General features: G+C 41.3%; 2 protein-coding genes and 1 pseudogene across 4 annotated transcripts in view; 1 reads left to right on the forward strand and 2 right to left on the reverse strand.

The window, feature by feature from the left end:
• The window catches only part of DCAF5 (DDB1 and CUL4 associated factor 5), a 101,298-nt gene that overhangs the window by 24,548 nt on the left and 57,747 nt on the right, over positions 1 to 19,003 (reverse strand). For all 3 annotated transcript variants that reach the window (XM_026008462.2, XM_026008463.2, XM_026008464.2), the window contains exon 7: positions 2,990 to 3,056. In XM_026008462.2, coding sequence (XP_025864247.1) covers positions 2,990 to 3,056 — 67 coding nt within the window. The remainder of the gene's footprint in view (positions 1 to 2,989; positions 3,057 to 19,003) is intronic.
• LOC112927205 (malate dehydrogenase, mitochondrial) lies at positions 10,842 to 16,370 on the forward strand. Its single transcript, XM_026008465.2, has one exon. It carries the CDS (start codon positions 15,177 to 15,179, stop codon positions 16,191 to 16,193), a length of 1,017 nt encoding a protein of 338 aa, XP_025864250.2. The 5' UTR covers positions 10,842 to 15,176; the 3' UTR covers positions 16,194 to 16,370.
• Positions 14,944 to 17,568, reverse strand: LOC112927206 (mitochondrial carrier homolog 2-like; annotated as a pseudogene).

Here is a 19,003-nt window from a genome sequence, read left to right on the forward strand (position 1 = left end):
CCTCCTTGAAATAATATTTCCATATTACCTACCCCCTCCCTGGTTTCAGCTTAATATATTTTTGCACCTTGGAGGTTTTTACATCTCACAGCAATGCACCATGTGCTAGGGTTCAAATGGTTAGAAATCTATGGAGTATTTTTGGTTTTCTGGGTTTTTTTTTTTTTTTTTAAGTGAAAGAAGGGTAAAGGGGAACTGGGAAAGGAGAATGGGTACTTCCTTAAGAATACTGATTTTATAAAAGAATATATACAGAATTTGAGAATCTAGAACTTGATTCCTTTAAAGCAGCTTGCCTAAAAAAACTTTGGAAAGTCAAGGTATCCATTTCCCACTTTTAATATTGGAATCCTAAATCAGCTACCAGGTTCCTGCCAACCCAAAGACTGTACAGATAATCATCTATACTTGAAAAGTCAGCCCAATGTGGCCCAAACCTTAAATCAGTACAAAAATGAGCTAGGAAAAAAAGAAAAATGAGCTAGGAGAGGTAAAAAGTCTATAATACTATTGCTAATTTTTCCTTATTCTCTCTTTATACAAACATGAAAAAGATTCCAGAGAATAGCCCCAGGGAAAGAGGGTTATCCACTTACTTTTTTTTTTTTTTCTTTCTTTTATAAGTTTTATTTATTGGGATCCCTGGGTGGCGCAGCGGTTTGGCGCCTGCCTTTGGCCCAGGGCGCGATCCTGGAGACCCGGGATCGAATCCCACGTCAGGCTCCCGGTGCATGGAGCCTGCTTCTCCCTCTGCCTGTATCTCTGCCTCTCTCTCTCTCTCTCTGTGACTATCATAAATAAATAAAAATTAAAAAAAAAAAGTTTTATTTATTTATTCATGAGAGACACACAGAGAGAGGCAGAGACATAGGTAGACAGAGAAGCAGGCGCCCTGCAGGGAGCCTGATGCAGGACTCAATCCCAGGACCCTGGGACCATGACCTGAGCCAAAGGCAGAGGCTCAATCACTGAGCCACCCAGGCACCCTGGGGTTATCCATTTTCTATTTTAAAAGTCACATTGAGGGATCCCTGGGTGGCGCAGCGGTTTGGCGCCTGCCTTTGGCCCAGGGCGCGATCCTGGAGACCCAGGATCGAATCCCACATCAGGCTCCCGGTGCATGGAGCCTGCTTCTCCCTCCGCCTGTGTCTCTGCCTCTCTCTCTCTCTGTGACTATCATAAATAAATAAAAATTAAAAAAAAAAAAGTCACATTGACTTAATAATTAAAGCTTTTTAAGATCAGGTAAAAGAGATCATTAAGCCCAAAGATTATTTCTCAGATAATAAATTTAGAAGATTGGGGGAGTGGGAAAGCTAATACATAACTACCTCTCAGGGATGCCTGGGTGGCTCAGCGGTTGAGCATCTGCCTTTGGCTTAAGGCATAAACCTGGAGTCCAGGGATCAAATCCCACGTCGGCTTCCTGCATGAAGCCTGCTTTTCCCTCTGCCTGTGTCTCTGCCTCTCTCTTTCTTTCTGTGTCCCTCATGAATAAATAAATATAATCTTAAAAAAAAAAAAAAAAGAACTACCTCTCATGCTAGAATACCACTTTTGTTCAGATAGACTGCTGCTGTCCCATCTGGTTGTGCTTCACAGGTAAGCTGATTCACTTAATGCTTTCCAAATTCCAGAAGAGAAAAAAAGGCCTTTTGCAAACTGCTTAGTAACCAGACCACAGTAATAGGATAGTTATGTCAAAAGTGGGCTTCAACAGTTTTGAATATTGTTTGGGAACAATATTGTTAATTCAGTAACAAGCGAGCGAACAATTTCCCTAAACTCTGAGCACTGGGCAAATTTTATGTAATACACTTGGCATAGTCCTCTATTACTTTCCTAATGGACATTTTCCAGTTTGATGCCATGTATCACCTGGAGCAGATGGCTATATTGAGCTGTCCTGAGAATAAAAAATAGACATTTTTCTACCAGTAGGAAGCAACCAATGTAAGATTCAACTGAGCACGTGAGGACACTATTATCAAGAATGAAGAATGAGGGCAGCCCGGATGGCTCAGCGGTTTAGCGCTGCCTTCGGCCCAGGGCATGATCCTGGAGACCCAGGACCAAGTCCCAGGTCAGACTCCCTGCATGGAGCCTGCTCTCCCTCTGCCTCTCTCTCTCTCTCTCTCTCTCTCTCTGTCTCTTCATGAATAAATAAAATCTTAAAAAAAAAAAAAAAAGAATGATCCATGCTGTTTGAAAGCTCAGATGGCCTAGATCCAAATTTATGTAAAATTGCAGACAGTTTTCAGAATATATCTAGAAAAAATGCAGAAATATTTCTTCTAAATTTCTCTGATATCTGGGGTCAGCTAAAACCCAGGGAGTGAACCTGTCCATCAACAAAGTTTCCTTTTAGTTAACATCATCAGGAAGGCCAAAGGAAAGGAAGAGACCCAAAAACTCTTTGTAGAGTAATAAACAAGAATGTGCAAATGGATAAGAAAGGAAAACCAAGATAAAAATATTCTAGGTATGAAATTGGAGAGAGGAAAATGGACATAATAAAGATCTATGAAGTCTAAGAAAAGTTCTTAGGAGAAAAAATCTGAGCATCACAATGTCAATAAGGGTCTGTATGAAGGTTAATAGTGAAATCTGGCTTCTAATTTTTGTTTAAATTTCCCTTGGCCACTTTTCTGATAAACTTACTATATTAAAAGAAATATCCTGGGATCCCTGGGTGGCGCAGCGGTTTGGCGCCTGCCTTTGGCCCAGGGCATGATCCGGGAGACCCGAGATCGAATCCCACGTCAGGCTCCCGGTGCATGGAGCCTGCTTCTCCCTCTGCCTGTGTCTCTGCCTCTCTCTCTCTCTCTCTCTCTCTCTCTGTGACTATCATAAATAAATAAAAAAATTAAAAAAAATAAAAATAAAAGAAATATCCTCTATTGCTACAGATCAGTCCTTTCAGGGCACAGCATGCCAAAGGTCAATAGAGCCAACATTAGCTGTAAGTTCATAGTAGGGATATACTCACCTGCTTCTGGATCTGCAGGAATTCTCCACATGTACAGGTTAAAGTCATCAGAGCCTGAAAGGATATACTGTTGGGATAAGAAAAAAAAAAAAAAACACACACACACATTATTTATGTCTTGATTTATATATAAAGTATCTACATCTATCTACCTATCCATCTAGAGAAAGATTTTTTTTAAAAAAGATTTTGTTTCTTTATTCATGAGAGACACAGAGAGGCAGAGACATAGGCAGAGGGAGAAGCAGGCTCCCTGCAGTGAGCCTGATACAGGACTTGATCCCAGGATCCCAGGATCCGACCTGAGCCAAATGCAGATGCTCAACCAACTGAATCACCCAGGCGTCCCAGATTTTTTAAAAATAAATGAGACAAATGGGCATATATATATATTCATAAGGTACCACAAAGCAAATACCTTTTTAAAAGTATTTGCCAATTAAAAGGCTCATTGGCGGGCAGCCCTGGTGGCTCAGCGGTTTAGCGCCGCCTTCAGTCCAGGGTGTGATCCTGGAGACCTGGGATGGAGTCCCACATCAGGCTCCCTGCATGGAGCCTGCTTCTCCCTCTGCCTGTGTCTCTGCCTCTTTCTCTCTCTGTGTCTCTCATGAATAAATAAATAAAATCTTAAAAATAGTTTTTTAATAAAAAGCTTGTTGGCTAAACTTCAGCAACAAAAACCCAAAGAACCTAATTCAAAAATGTTAGGTAAAGGACTTGAACAGATATTTCTCCAAAGAAAATATATAAATGCTTAATAAGCACATGTAGAGATGCCCAGCATCACTAATTATTAGGTAAATGAAAATCAAAATCACAATGAAATACCACTTCACAGTCACTGGGATGGCTAATACCAAAAAACCCCCAACCATCCAACCAAACAAAAAAAACCCCCAGATAATAAGTATTGGCAAGGATGTGGTGAAATTGAATCCCTGTGCATTGCTGGTGGGAATTTATAATGGTGCAACCACTAGGAACACATTATGGAGGCTCCTCAAAAAGTTAAACACAGAAATACCATATGATCCAGCAATTCCACCCCTAGGTATATATGACAAAGAACTGAAAGCAGGAACTTGAGCTATCTATAAACTGATATTCATAGAAGAATACTTAGAATAGCCAAAACGTGGAAATAACCCAAATGTCCATCAGTGGATGAACAGATAAATAAAAATGTAGTATGTACATACAATGGACTATTATTCAGCCTCAAAAAGGAAATTTGATACATACTACAATATGGATGAATCTTGAATACATTATGCTAAGTGAAATAAGCTAGATACAAAAAGACAAATATCATATGGTTCAATTTATATGAGATGCCTAGTCAAATTCATAGAGACAGAAAGTAGAATGGTGTTTGCCAAGAACTAGGGAGAGGAAGGATTGGGAGCTGCTATTTAATGGGTATGGAGTTTCGGTTTGGGAGGATGAAAAAGTTCTGAAATTGGATGGTGGTGTTGGCCATACAACAATTTAAATGTAGTTAATGCCACAGAACAACACACTTAAAAATTATTATAATGTGAAGTTTTGTTATGTGTGTGTATATATGTGTATATATATTTAAGATTTTTATTACTGAAGCATAGTTGACATACAATGCTATATTAGTTTCAGGTGTACAACATAATGATTTAACAATTCTACAGATTACTCAGTGCTCACCGTAAGTGTAGTTACCATCTGTCACCATATACCATGACATTATTTTTGACTATATTCCCTATGCTATACTTTGCATCTCTCTGTGACTTATTTATAACCAGAAGTTTGTGCCTTTTAATCCCCCTCACCAGGCAGCCCTGGTGGCTCAGCAGTTTAGCGCCTGCCTTTGGCCCAGGAAGTAATCCTGGAGTCCTGGGATCGAGTCCCACATCAGGCTCCCTGCATGGCGTCTGCTCCTCCCTCTGCCTGTGTCTCTGCCTCTACTTTCCCAGTCTCTCAAGAAAAAGTAAATAAAATCTTAAAAAAAAAAAATCCCCCTCACTTATTTTACCCATCTCCTCAGTCCCCTTCCCTCTGGCAACCACCAGTTTGTTCTCTGTATTTATGAGTTCGTATCTGATTTTGGTTTTGGTTTTTAGATTACACATATAAGTGAAACCTTATGATATTTGTCTTTCTCTATCTGACTTATTTCACTTAACCTAATACCCTGTAGGTTCACGCACACTGCTGCAAATGGCAAGATCTCATTCACTTGTATGGCTGAGCAATATTCCATCTTATATATATATTACATACACCACATATATGCCACATCTTCTTAACCCATTCACCTATTGATGCACACCTGGGTTACTTCTATAGCTTGGCTACTGTAAATAATGCTGCAAAAAACACAGGGGTGCATATATCTTTTCAAATTAGTATTTTCATTTTCTTTGGGCAAATACCCAGTAGTGGAATTACTGGATCATATGGCAATTCTATTTTTAATTTTTTGAGGAGCCTCCATACAATCTCCACAGTGATTGCTATGTTATGTATATTTTATTACAATTTTTCAAAAAAACATCTAATGCAGAACAAAAAATTAGGAGCTTCCCAGAGGTCTTTTTTTAGCAAGTATAAGCATCCTTGCTGTCAACTGACATCTTTGCACAAGAAACCATCACCTACCTAGCCATGAGTTAGTGCCAAGAGCATAAGCAATCCCCTTTTATGTGGCAGCTTCGAACTACTTGATCTCAGATTTGACACTGAGCCAAACTGATTCTAATTAGGACTTATAAAAGCATCGTCTAACATTGTCTAACAGCAACAAGTCAGTAACCCTGACAGCTCATTTATTTGCAAAGATTAACAAAAGTGTACTTTAAGTTGAAGTCAGCACTACTTCCTGCCTTTTGGTGTCATCTTATTTCCCTAGAAAAAGAAAGGCCTACAGTTTTCTTTTCCCTTTTAAAAATTTTTATTTAAGAGAGGCGAGGGGACGAGGGAAAGAGAGAGAATCTTAAGTAGACTGCACACACATGTGGCTGGATCTCACAACCCTGAGATCATGGCCTAAGCCAAAATCAAGAGTCAGATGCTTAACTGACTGAGCCACCCAGGCACATCAGGGCCTACAATTTTCTAGAGAAAATAAGTAATTTTCTCTAGAAATTTTTTTTCTTAAAAATGAATTTTCTCTAGAAATTTTTTTTCTTAAAAATGACACTGTGAACAATTCCAAAAACTGTTAAGTTCAACATACACACAACTTCATACCTAATGTAAATACTTTACAATAATTAGAAATCAATTCACCAGTCTTCAAAATACTTGTAGGAACATGAGAAAGGAGCAAAGAAAGGTATGTTTAAAAGATAAAGAAAATGCTATCCACAGAGTTAGGTGATTTAGCCCAGGGCACAGTGAGAAAAGAAATGGGTCCAATTTCCTCATCTGGTTGCTCTGCTCACTGTTATTGTCTGAATGCTTATGTTCCCCACCAAATACACATGTTGAAATTCTAATGTTCAGTGATGGTATCAGGAGGTGGGGCCTTTGGAGGGTGATTAGGTCCATGAACAGAATTAGTGCTTTTTTTTTTTAAATATTTAATTTATTTATTCATGAGCGAGAGAGAGAGGCAGGCAGAGACACAGGCAGAGGGAGAGGCAGGCTCCATGCAGGGAGCCCGACCTGGGACTCGATCCTGGGTCTCCAGGATCACACCCTGGGCTAAAGGCAGGCGCTAAACCCCTGAGCCACCCGAGTGTCCCAGAATTAGTGCTCTTAAAGAAAGACCCAGCAGAGGTCCCAGATGCCTTCCACTATGTGAGGACACAGAGAGAAGTCTGCAGTCTGCAACCCGGAAGAGGGTCTTCACCAGAACCCAACCATGCTGGTACCCTCAATTTGGACTTCCAGCTTCCAGAACTGTGAGAAAGAAATTATTATATTTATAAGACACCAATCCATGCTATTTTGTTCTAGCAGCCATAATAGACTAAGACATTCTCTGAAGCTCACTTAATTCTAAGATACCATGCTTACTCTCTGAAGGAAGGGTGGAAATCAGATCAGAGCTAAAAGTATTTAAGCTGCTGGCTCATGGTTACCTGACAAATCACTACATAAATACCCTCAAGATAAGGAAACCCAAAGACAAATCCCACAGGACTTCAATTTAAAAATTTCCTTAACAACATCAAAAGCACAACTTGATTTTAGGGACGCCTGGGTGGCTCAGTGGTTGAGTGTCTGCCTTTGGCTCAGGGCATAATCCTGGGGTCCTGGGAAAATCCCACATCAGGATCTCCACAGGGACGCTGCTTCTCCCTCTGCCTATGTCTCTGCCTCTCGGCCTCTCATGAATAAATAAATTTTTAAAAACAAAAAAACCCATTTGATTTTAAAAATGGGCAAAGGACTTGAATAGACATTTCTCCAACGAAAAAAATATACAATGGTCATATACAAATGGCCAATAAACATATGAAAAGATGCTCAACATCACTAATCATTAGGGAAATGCGTATCAGAACCGCAATAAGATACTATCTCATGCTCATTAGGGTGGCTCATCCCTAAAACACCAGGAAGTAGTTCCTCAAAAAATTAATAAAGGTACCATATTATTCAGCAATTCCACTTCTAGGTAAATATTCAAAAGAACTGAAAAGAGGATCTGTATGAGATATGTGTACATCTATGTTCATAGCAGCATTATTACACTAGCCAAGAGGTGGAAGCAACACAAGTATACATAAACAGATGAATGGATTTTAAAAATGTGGTGTATACATGTAATGGAACATCATTCAGCCTTAGAAGGAAGGAAAATTCTGACCTGTCCTACAACATGGATGAATCTTGAACATTAAGTGAAATAAGCCAAGCACAAAAAGACAAATACTCTATGATTCCACTTATATGGTACCTAGAGTAGCCACATTCACAAAGACATAAAGTCGAATAGTAGTTGCCAAGGACTGAGGGGAAGAAGGAATGGGGAGCTGCTGTTTAATGGGTGTGGAGTTTCAGTCTGGGAAAATGAAAAACTTCTGGTGAAGGATGGTGGAGATGGTTTACACTATGTTGTGAATATACTTACTACAACTAAAGTATACACTTTTAAAGCTTCCTTGCTGCCCTGACTTTAGGATTCAGCTAGTAACTCCCTGTAGTTTATGACACTTTCCTCATTTTATGTTAGGAAGCTGGAATTTAGGAGCCCAAGGGCTTTCCTCTCAAACCTGTTTACAAAACCACCTACTAGTTAGGGGGCAAAATTCATTGATTGCATACTAACTGGGCACTATGTGCCACATACTCTGGGACTTATGAAGACATGTAAGGTAATACCTGGGTTTCCAAGGAACTTAAGGTAGAAAATATACATGTAGGTACACAACTACCATGCCAGGAAGTAGAAATCACTAGGTGCCATTATGACAAATAAGATGCCTGGTGATTTAAAAAAAGGCAAAGCAGAATAGATTTGCACATTGAGCTGACCTTGGGTAAAGACATGAAAAAGTGGGCACCTGGGTGGCTCAGTGGTTGAGCATATGCCTTTGGCTCAGGGCATAGTCCCAGGGTCCTGGGATCAAGTCCCACATCAGGTTTCCCATGGAAAGCCTGCTTCTCCCTCTATGTCTCTGCCTCTCTGTGTCTCTCATGAATAAATAAATACAATCTTAAAAAAAAAAAAAGATGAAGATGATGTGAAAAAGGTGAAAGGAAGGGGCAGAGAGAAAGCAATGGGTGTCGTTTCAGCAGAAAACAGGAAGCATGGCACAGCTCAGTCCTTGAGACCCCGCTCATATCCCTGGAGTATGTAAGAAGCCTTACTGCTTCATATATGCTACCTGATTTCCAACTGCCAGTATCTAAATCAAGGCCTAGGAGACCGCAGGCTGCTCTGATGAACAAACACTTCTTGGAAGCACCACCAACCAATGACTGATGGAAGTGGGTGTGTCGATATTCTAGCTTCCTTGTTCCCAGGTGGATAACTCTTGATGTGTGTGTGTTGAATATTCTCTCCTCTCAGGATCAAACTCCAGTTGCCCACAGTTGTTGCTGGCTCACTAGATCACCCTTCCTTTCCCTATCTTATTTCCTCACTCTTCTAGTATTTCTTGCACTTCTAAATTAACTGTGTGCATCTGAAACTTGAACCCAAAATAAGACACATGGGGAGACAAAACATAGGAGAACTATCCACTGATTATTTGTATATATGATACGTACCTTATTTATTATACTCAGCATCTCATTTCATGCTCTATGTTTAAATGAGGCTTAAGACTTTGTACAGAAGTCCTGCTACCCTGGCCCCCACCCAATACCTTTCTCAAACTAAAACAAAAAATAAGTATTAAAAAAAAAGTGGGGAAAAAAAAGTGAAACAAGGCTAGGTTTATCAGAGGTTTACTATTTTATAGTAAGGATCAGTGCTTTCCATTTGCTCAGCTATTCAGCAGAGAAAGTCATGAAAAGGTAAAAGGGGACTCCCAGACAGAATGCTGACTCAGAAGACTGCCTTAGAAGGAAGTAAACTCCCACAGAGTTAAGGCCTCTGGGATTTAATAGGACAGCTCCTAAAATATGTAGAAAATGCATACAATGTACAGGCTTCCCCTCAGGGATAAGGGCAACTCCTGACCCTCTCTTCCTCTTGGAACCATCACAAGGGAACAGCTTGGGATGCTTTCCAAGGCCGGGGTCTTGACCCACTGCCGTCTAGTCAGACCGTTTAAGTGTTCACACACACTGGAATCACAAAACTGCCCTGGAATTCATTTATGGCATGTCATGGTTGTCTGCTGGGTCCTTTCCAGCATTAAAAGTTGGCTGCCTGGGATACTGCTGACTGTGGGAGACTGAAATAAAAATGAGTTCATCCTTTATTCATTAAACAAATATTTATCCAATGTCTACTATGTGTTGGGCACTGCTCCAAGGAAAGAAATATAGAATTGTTCAAAAAAAGATGCTGTCCCTGCCCTCATGAAGCTTCTTACATTTTATTGGGTGAGGAGAGAAAGAAATTACGCGCACATGTAATGTGAGAAGAGAGTGGGGAGAGGGGAAAAAAAGTTAAGAATACGCACCCCGATGTGGACAGCAGCAATGTCCACAATAGCCAAACTGTGGAAGGAGCCTCGGTGTCCATCAAAAGATGAATGGATAAAGAAAATGTGGTTTATGTATACAATGGAATATTACTTAGCCATTAGAAACGACAAATACCCACCATTTGCTTTGACGGGGATGGAACTGGAGGGTATTATGCTGAGTGAAGTAAGTCAGTTGAGAAGGAAAAACATTATATGGTCTCATTCATTTGGGGAATATAAAAAATAGTGAAAGGGAATAAAGGAGAAAGGAGAAAAAATGAATGGGATATATCAGAAAGGGAGACAGAACATGAAAGACTCCTAACCCTGGGAAAACGAACTAGGGGTGGTGGAAGGGGAGGTGGGCGGGGTGTGGGGGTGACTGGGTGTGGGGGTGACTGGGTGACGGGCACTGAGGTGGGCACTTGACGGGATGAGCACTGGGTGTTATTCTATATGTTGGCAAATTGAACAACAATAAAAAATAAATTTATAAAAATTAAAAAAAAAGAATACGTATTTGTGTCTGATGGTAATAAGAGTTATAAAGGAAAATTAAACTTAAGAGGTCAGGACGTACAGAAAGTGCTGGGGGTTGGTTATTTCTGTTTTATATAGACTGGTCACAGAAGGTCTCTCTGATAACATGGCATTTTTGAGAAGAACTTAAATGAGAGAACAAGTTGTATGAGTATCTGGAAGAAGAGTCCTCCAGGAGAGGGGACAGAGTTCTGGGCTAATTTAAAATACACAGTAGCCAAAAGAGCTCTTTTGCCTTTTTTTTTTTTTTTTATAAGCTTTGCAAAAATACAGATTATTTCAGGCAGGCTGAATGCACAGTATGTTTAACATCATTAGAGCTGTTGAAAATGCTCCCCTCTTCTAAGGCTGTGTTGGAAGGGCCAATCTTCTCCCAGGCCCTGCTAATAGATAGTGTTCAAGAGGGCAATTTGGGGCACTGCTAGTCTTGATTGGCCTTCTCACAGATATTTAAATATTTGCTGTGGGATACAAGGAAAAATGAGCAAGAAAACAAAGAACAAGTAGTGTCAACACCAATCACTACCAAAAGAAACCCAAAGTGCATAATTATATTCAAATTTAGAAACACTATAATTATTTGAATTAACCAGAAAATTGAACTTCACCTCAAGTGGTGAATTGAAGGTACAGGGTTTTCTCCCTCTTTTCCTTTTCATCTTGATAGCTAATTTCAAATAGTCTCTGCATATTCTTACCCAGAGAATCTGGTGTTGAATCTGAGCTGACCTGGAGTAAAGGCTTCTGGCCTAGATAACAGAATGGTTCAGCAACAGATAACCCTTTAAAAATAGGTAAACCACAGAAACATAATAGAAAAAATGATTGCACCAAATTCTCACACTTAATATTTATGCTCCCTTTTGTGATAGAAGACTTCACAAGCAAAGTTCACATTATTTTTTTTTTAAGATTTTATCTGAGAGAGAGGGAGAGAAAGAGAGAGTACGAGGAGGGGGAGGGGCAGGTTCCCTGCTGAGCTGGGAGTCTGATGTGGGGTTTGATCCCAGGACCCTGGGATCTTGGGATCATGATCTGAGTCGAAGGCAGATGCTTAACCAACTGAGCCACACAGGCTCCATTTAAAACACTACCATGAAAAAACTTTAAGATTGTTCAATTTTTAAAAAGCAAAAACTAAAGAGGTGATATTAAGTTTATGGCCAAGTGAGGACATGAATATAAAGAATTACTTTCTCTCTTAGTTCTTTTCTTTGACTTTATTCTAAACAGTGAGGGGGTAAATGACAAATTAAAAACTCACTTCATATGAATCTTTTACTTTATATCCTAACTGAGATGAATAGGGCAGGGCTCCAAAGAAGGAGAAAAAATATTTTAGATAGTCTATTACCTAGGCAATTAAAGGTCCATTTCCCAAAATACTCTAGATTGCAGGGGGGAGGTGGGAGATCCACATGCTATTTCAGCTCAGAGAGGGGGAGATAAAGTTAATTTTAATTTGGTTTCGTAAGACGGGTGTCACCAATATAAAAATGAGCGTTAAGTTGTACGGGTTCATATCATCCATAATCCTTCCCAGCTGCCCACAAAGGTTAAAGGTTGCCTACATTCTGACCTATCTCACTGTTCATTTATTTTGTAGTCCAAAAGGACAGCCTGTTTACTGATCTTGAGGCAGCCTAGTTCTAAACAGAGCTAACCTGAGGCCAGTGCATTTTACCTAATCCTTTTATCTAATCCACTATCTCTATGGAATATTAACTTGGTCAAACAGAGGGATACAATAACTGTTCTTCTCAACAGATTTCAAGAAGAAACCACCATCAACATGAAAGAAAGATTACTGCATTAGCACTCTGTCACTGTCTCATTTGCCCACATATCCTTGTCAATCCATTAACCATTATAGAAAACAGCCATTTACCTAACACTTCCCCTCTCTAGTAGGCTGCTGCAATGTCCAGTGTCCCCTCCAGAAACTCCTGATGCTTTCATCTCTTAGCATTCTCAAATTACACAAGCTTCGAGAAAGATCTTTTTCTATTTGCAAAGGCATTTTGTTAACTGAATACCCAAAGAAGCCCATGCGCCTAAATACAGAGACCGCCTTTAGAGAGTCACCAAGTCACAGGAAATTTTAAATAACCTAAACGTTCAGAGAGGGATCTAAGCATGGCCTGACCTGTCACAGCAAACTTCTTACTAAATAGAAGCTTCTTCAAAAAAAAAAAAAAAAAAAAAAAATCGAGGAGGGGGATCCCTGGTAGTCAACAGTTTAGCATCTCCCTTTGGCCCAGGGCGTGATCCTGGAGACCGGGATCAAGTCCCATATCAGGCTTCCTGCATGGAGCCTGCTTCTCCCTCTGCCCCCACCCCCTGTCTCTCATGAATAAATAAATAAAATCTTTTAAAAAATCGAAGAAAAACAAAAGAAAACCCAAATCTATTAGTTATCTTCTAGCAAAGCAACTATTTTTTTTCACCCTAATGCTTTTATTTAAACATGTTACAGATAACCCTATTAACAGTATTCTAAGGCCTCACTGGGTTTAGAAACATAAACAAAAACTGTTCCCTCCCTCCCAGCGAAAATCCACATAAAAACAAGAAAAGGTTCTACATGGCAGGACGGATAGGCCATAACCTGATGTGCTCCAAGAATAACCCATTAATGTCTTAACAGGTCTTTTGGTAACAGAAATCTCTTTCAGCTTCGTATCTCTCTAAGTGTATGTATATGTATGTGTAAGTGTGTGCTTGTGTGTTTGCACAGCATGTAATATTCCCAAACATCTGTTGATAAAGAAAGGAACATATCAATCAGTTACCTCTCACTGAATAGTGATCAACTCACAGTTCTCTCCAAAGCTCCTCCCATAGTAATTGATTAATTATTCTCCAGTAAATGGCATGCCTGTCTAATTAACCGTATTGGATAGAAAAACCAGATGGTTCTCTCTAGCCTAGATTAGTAACAGTAGAGAAACTGCTATTTAAATCAAACACAACTCTTACTTCTCCTTGACCTTTTGCCAGAAAGGGAAAAAAAAGTGAACAAATTTTGTGATGTGCTGCTTTCTAGAAGACTATTTCCAGAAACAGGTTTGCAATTAGTATATAATATTTGTATCATTTATACCCAGTACCTGCCACAAATGCCATCCAAAGCAATCCAGGCAATTTTGCTTTGGAAATGGCCAAAGCCACAGGCTTATTTTATTTGTGGTTGGAGAAGTAGAATTCCATTGGCTCCCCAAAAAATAATACAAATATGCATACCCATAAGACTACCACTATTTTTTGCATGTAAAGTTACATGACTCTTGCTTCTTTGGACCACTTGCCATTTCAGCTCCATTAGGCTCCTGGAATTCTTTGGTTTATTAAAATAACTAACTCTTATGGGTTCTAAGTAGGATAAATTCTATTAATAAAGAAATGTTCCATAAAGAGAGCCAATAATAGTCAAATAATCAGTAGGGAAGAAATGTAAAAATGCTCTAAATCTCCAACAGCTGCTTATAACAAAGTAGTTTGCCTTACTTAAAGATGGATTTTTATTTGGCAAAACTCTTTTGGAAAACTAAGCAAGATGACAGGCAATCAACTCAATGGCCTTCAGCACTGATCTCTCCTCTGTGGCCCTCAGTTGTTATATTTGGGGCCTGAGCAGTGTAGAGATAGCATCACTTATTTCAGTCCACATTTATCACTCATTTCAGCCTGCATATGAGTATTCATACTCTTCATTCAAGCAGGGGTCTCCAAATATTCACAGGAAGAAACATTACTTTCCTTTTTCTCCAAAGTTTGAAAATACTTGAAAAAGAGGCAAAGGTACTGAAAGTAAAATCTCTAAGGAGGATAGGGCAGGTAGAGCAGGCAATATTATACTATGTTCTCTTCATGAATATCTACCAGCAATTTCCAAGTACAGCCCAGCCTCCAAGGCAGGAACTATACATTAAAAGAGAACTGTCATATGTTGTGTCACCAGATCACATCAATTCCTTTTGTTCCTAAGAAGAAATCAGCTCACCTGTGTTCCTTCTCAGCTAAACATTTATAAACTAGATCATATGTAGCAGACCTGCTATACTCCAAAACCTTTTTAGGCTTTGCAAGCTCTAAAACTGCATCAGTAAATGGACTAAAAGATCTAATCCATGGGTTAAAATCTTAGTCCAGGATTGCTAACACCCAAAACCTCTAGGTTTCAGGAATTCCCTAAACTCTTTAATTTCATATACAAAATGAGGTGCGTATGTACATTTTTCTGAAATAAGTGTTCATAGCTTTTAGATTTTCAAAGAGGCTCGGGATTTAAAAAGGGTTATACACATGGCTGATTTAATAAGTTATTTTCTTTTTTCCCCAAGATTAAATGATAATTTAAAAAAAGCGCACCACACAGTATAGAAATCAACATTCTCTCCCATAATTCTGTGCATCTGGGACTATAGAAATGTCACTGTCCCTGCCCCACATCTTCAAATTAACATTCTCAGGTCACAACAATAAGTCTTCCCAGGCAGTGTGGAGGTCGTTGGTGTCACCTGCCAGCCGCCGGCTCCTGCGCCTGCTCTTCGGCTCCCTGCCCGCTCCAACCAACCATGCTCTCCGCCCTCGCCCGCCCTGCCGGCGCCGCTCTCCGCCGCAGCTTCAGCACCTCGGCCCAGAACAATGCTAAAGTAGCTGTGCTTGGGGCTTCCGGAGGAATTGGGCAGCCCCTTGCGCTGCTTCTCAAGAACAGCCCCTTAGTGAGCCGCCTGACCCTCTACGATATTGCTCATACACCCGGAGTGGCCGCAGATCTGAGCCACATCGAGACCAGAGCAACCGTGAAAGGCTACCTCGGACCTGAGCAGCTGCCGGATTGCCTCAAAGGCTGCGATGTGGTGGTTATTCCAGCCGGAGTCCCAAGAAAACCAGGCATGACACGGGATGACCTGTTCAACACCAATGCCTCAATTGTGGCCACCCTGACTGCTGCCTGCGCCCAGCATTGCCCTGAGGCCATGATCTGCATCATTTCAAATCCGGTCAACTCCACCATCCCAATTGCAACGGAGGTTTTCAAGAAACACGGAGCTTATGACCCCAATAAAATCTTCGGGGTGACGACCCTGGACATTGTCAGGGCCAACACTTTCATTGCAGAACTAAAGGGTTTGGATCCCGCGCGAGTCAATGTTCCTGTCATTGGCGGTCATGCTGGGAAGACCATCATCCCCCTGATCTCTCAGTGCACTCCCAAGGTGGACCTTCCCCAGGACCAGCTGACAGCCATCACTGGGCGGATTCAGGAGGCCGGCACGGAGGTGGTGAAGGCCAAAGCTGGAGCAGGCTCTGCCACCCTGTCCATGGCATACGCTGGAGCTCGGTTTGTCTTCTCCCTTGTGGATGCAATGAATGGGAAGGAAGGAGTTGTCGAATGTTCCTTTGTTAAATCCCAGGAAGCAGACTGTGCCTATTTCTCCACACCATTACTGCTGGGGAAAAAGGGCATCGAGAAGAATCTAGGCATTGGCAAGATCTCCCCTTTTGAAGAGAAGATGATAGCAGAAGCCATCCCCGAGCTGAAGGCCTCCATCAAAAAGGGAGAGGAGTTTGTGAAGAACATGAAATGAAAGGGCAGTCAGCTAGCAATCCGTTTCCCTAACTTATGAAGGCATCATGTCCCTGCAAAGCCATCTCCTGCCCTCATGTTTCCGTTGCGTTAACCACCAGTGTCATGTTAACGTCACCGCCCCTTCCAATCGCAAGTCTGTCAATGTGTGCATCAATAAAAGCAGGCTTCCGTTTTCTTTTTCAAAAAAAAAAAAAAAAAATATAAGTCTTCCCAAAAGGGACCTTCCAGAAAAACAAGCTATTTCCTCAGCTCATATTTCCCTCTTTTTCTAGCATGCACCAGCAATCTATCCAAGAAGTATACACTGGGGAGTAAGAAGGGGATCCACCAGCACGCCCACAGTTGTTGACAGCCATAATATTAGAGACAAGCACAAAGGGATAATAGGTCAATATACTGGCAAAAAATCCTGTGACAGCTTGGGAATAACTCATTTCATTCATGGTAGAAACCCCACTGTCCAGTGCATACGTATTGACGAGGTAGGCCAGTGAGTTACAGAGCCACAAAGAAATGATCTCACCTAGGGGGCAAGGAATAAGACCTGCAAAAAATCCTAGGATGCCCTCTTCACGATAGATGGTTACTATGGAGTCATAAAGTCCACAATACTTGGATTCTCTGCCAATGAATTGTACCATAGATCTCAGTGTGATCACTGCAGAAGAGAGAAAAGATTTTTAAAACTACGTTGAGATATATTTTGATTGTCCGTAGAAGGGATGTGTGATGAGGGTAGCAGCAGAACTGGCCATCATTTTTCAAGTTGTCTCCTTGATAACTTGGTCGAAGGAAGCTGTGACTTCTTTCTGTACATTTCCAGAGCCTAAATCCTCAAACTTGTCACATTCCTGGTAATGCTATAAAACTTTACCATGGACCACAGTTCCAAGGACAACTGAACACAGTCTTGGGAGTTAAGCCTGTGAACAACCCATGCTTCCCATCGATGCTTGCAATGTGCTGAGCATAACAAAACGACCAGGAAGCTGACATACTTGCCACCCAAAAATATATATATATATTTTTAAGATTTTATTTATTTATTCATGAGAGACACACAGAGAGAGAAAGGTAGAGATAGAGGCAGAGGGAGAAGCAGGCTCCATCCAGGAAGCCCGACGTGGGACTTGATCCCAGGTCTCCAGGATCATGCCCTGAGCCAAAGGCAGACGCTCAACCACTGAGCCACCCAGGTGTACCACACCCAAAAAATATTTCGTCCTATTGTTGGAGGAAGAGGCTCATATCCCACCTGGATGAGCACCTTCACAAACATGAGCGGCTGGGATAGGATGCTGAGGCCGGAGCCCAGGAGCACCTGACTGGCTGCGTCCGCCATGATGGCGGACGGACAGACAGACCGAGCCACCAAGCGACCACGGACGGACAGACAGACCGAGCCACCAAGCGACCGAGCCGCTCCCAGATCACGTGCCAGGGCCGTCGGCTTCACTGGCCCTACCGCAGCACCCGCACTCGCACGCAGCGGTGGGCACCTCCCCGCCCAGGCCCTGCCCACCACCCCTAATAAGTTATTTTCATACTAACTTCTCTCTATAAAGTAAGTCTTCTAAATAATTCACCTAAGTAACATATACAACAAGGAATTTCTTTTCCTCCTTAACCCATGGAAGATGCTACTAAAACTTGCTCTGTAGGACGCAGGTGGCAGCATGTCTATGAGGAAGAGAAGAGAGTGTGATCACAGGCAAGAGACTGAGTCTCATTCTCCTTCTGTGACTGATGATATCTGCTGTTTCAAACACTCTAGGCCTCAGCTTCTCATGGGAGTGAAGTCTGTCACTGGGAGGATTCAACATGAAATGAAAGTGCTTCAGAAGCTAAAAGGCTAAAAATATACAAGATACAAAAGAAAGACGAAGAGAAGAAAATATTGCCTCAAGTCACAAAGCAAGTCAAAGGATAGACCCCAAGTGTGTACCTTTATTTCAGATAAAGAAGAACATATGGCATGCCACACCCCCAGTGAGCTTAATCAAGGCTGCACGGAGTTATAAAAAGAGCAAAGTTAGAACTTTATAGGGTGCTTCACTGGCCCAGAGCACACTTACTGGTGAATGCCTGCACCTCTGCTATACCCATATAATGTCAACACAGAAAGTTGAGTGATGATGTAATGTCTGAGGCCAGGCCACATATTCAAGGCCATTTTGTTGGACTCACAGGTTACAAGTCAGCTCTTCTCTCCAGGGGATGAGTTAGGATGATTTCGTTCTCATGATTTTGGGGACCTTGCCATCTATCAAGTTTAAAAGAAAGACCTGTGTAAGTGATCCCAGTGCTCAGACCCTCCAATGCTCAGCTCTTTCGAGAAAACTTTTTCATACTTTCCCTTTCCTTCCGCATCCCATTTTCAGCAAAAGACAGGAATTATAAGGCCAAGCCTTAGGTAAGACCAAAGCAAAAGGAGATTTAAAAATTACCACACTGTCCATTTCCAGGCCACATATACCTGTTAGCCTGAAAGACTTACTTCCTAGAAGCCTGAGCTCTGCTGGACTTTCACAATCTAGGGCAAGAACCATATAAGGAATCGTGAAAGAAAGGGAACAAAAGCCGAGTGCTGCCTTACAAGTGTGTGCCAGAAGAGCTAGCAGGTGGAAAATTGGCCTTCTTTTTTAACCCTGTTAAGAGATTGGCTCACTGAGTATGCAGAGGGGAGTTGGAAACTGGAGAGACAGAATGTACCCAGTCAGCCTTCAGGGAGACAAGGAAAAACAAAAAATCCAAGTATGATGGTGATAGCAATGAGGAGACCCCTTGGGTTCAGGCGGCCTCCAGAGG

This window comes from Vulpes vulpes, chromosome 6, assembly GCF_048418805.1.
Source record: "Vulpes vulpes isolate BD-2025 chromosome 6, VulVul3, whole genome shotgun sequence".
NCBI classification, from domain to species: Eukaryota; Metazoa; Chordata; class Mammalia; order Carnivora; family Canidae; genus Vulpes; species Vulpes vulpes.

Bases quoted from the DNA above. Each gene is read 5' to 3' on its own strand.
- LOC112927205 (XM_026008465.2), top strand. From the start codon at position 15,177: ATGCTCTCCGCCCTCGCCCGCCCTGCCGGCGCCGCTCTCCGCCGCAGC.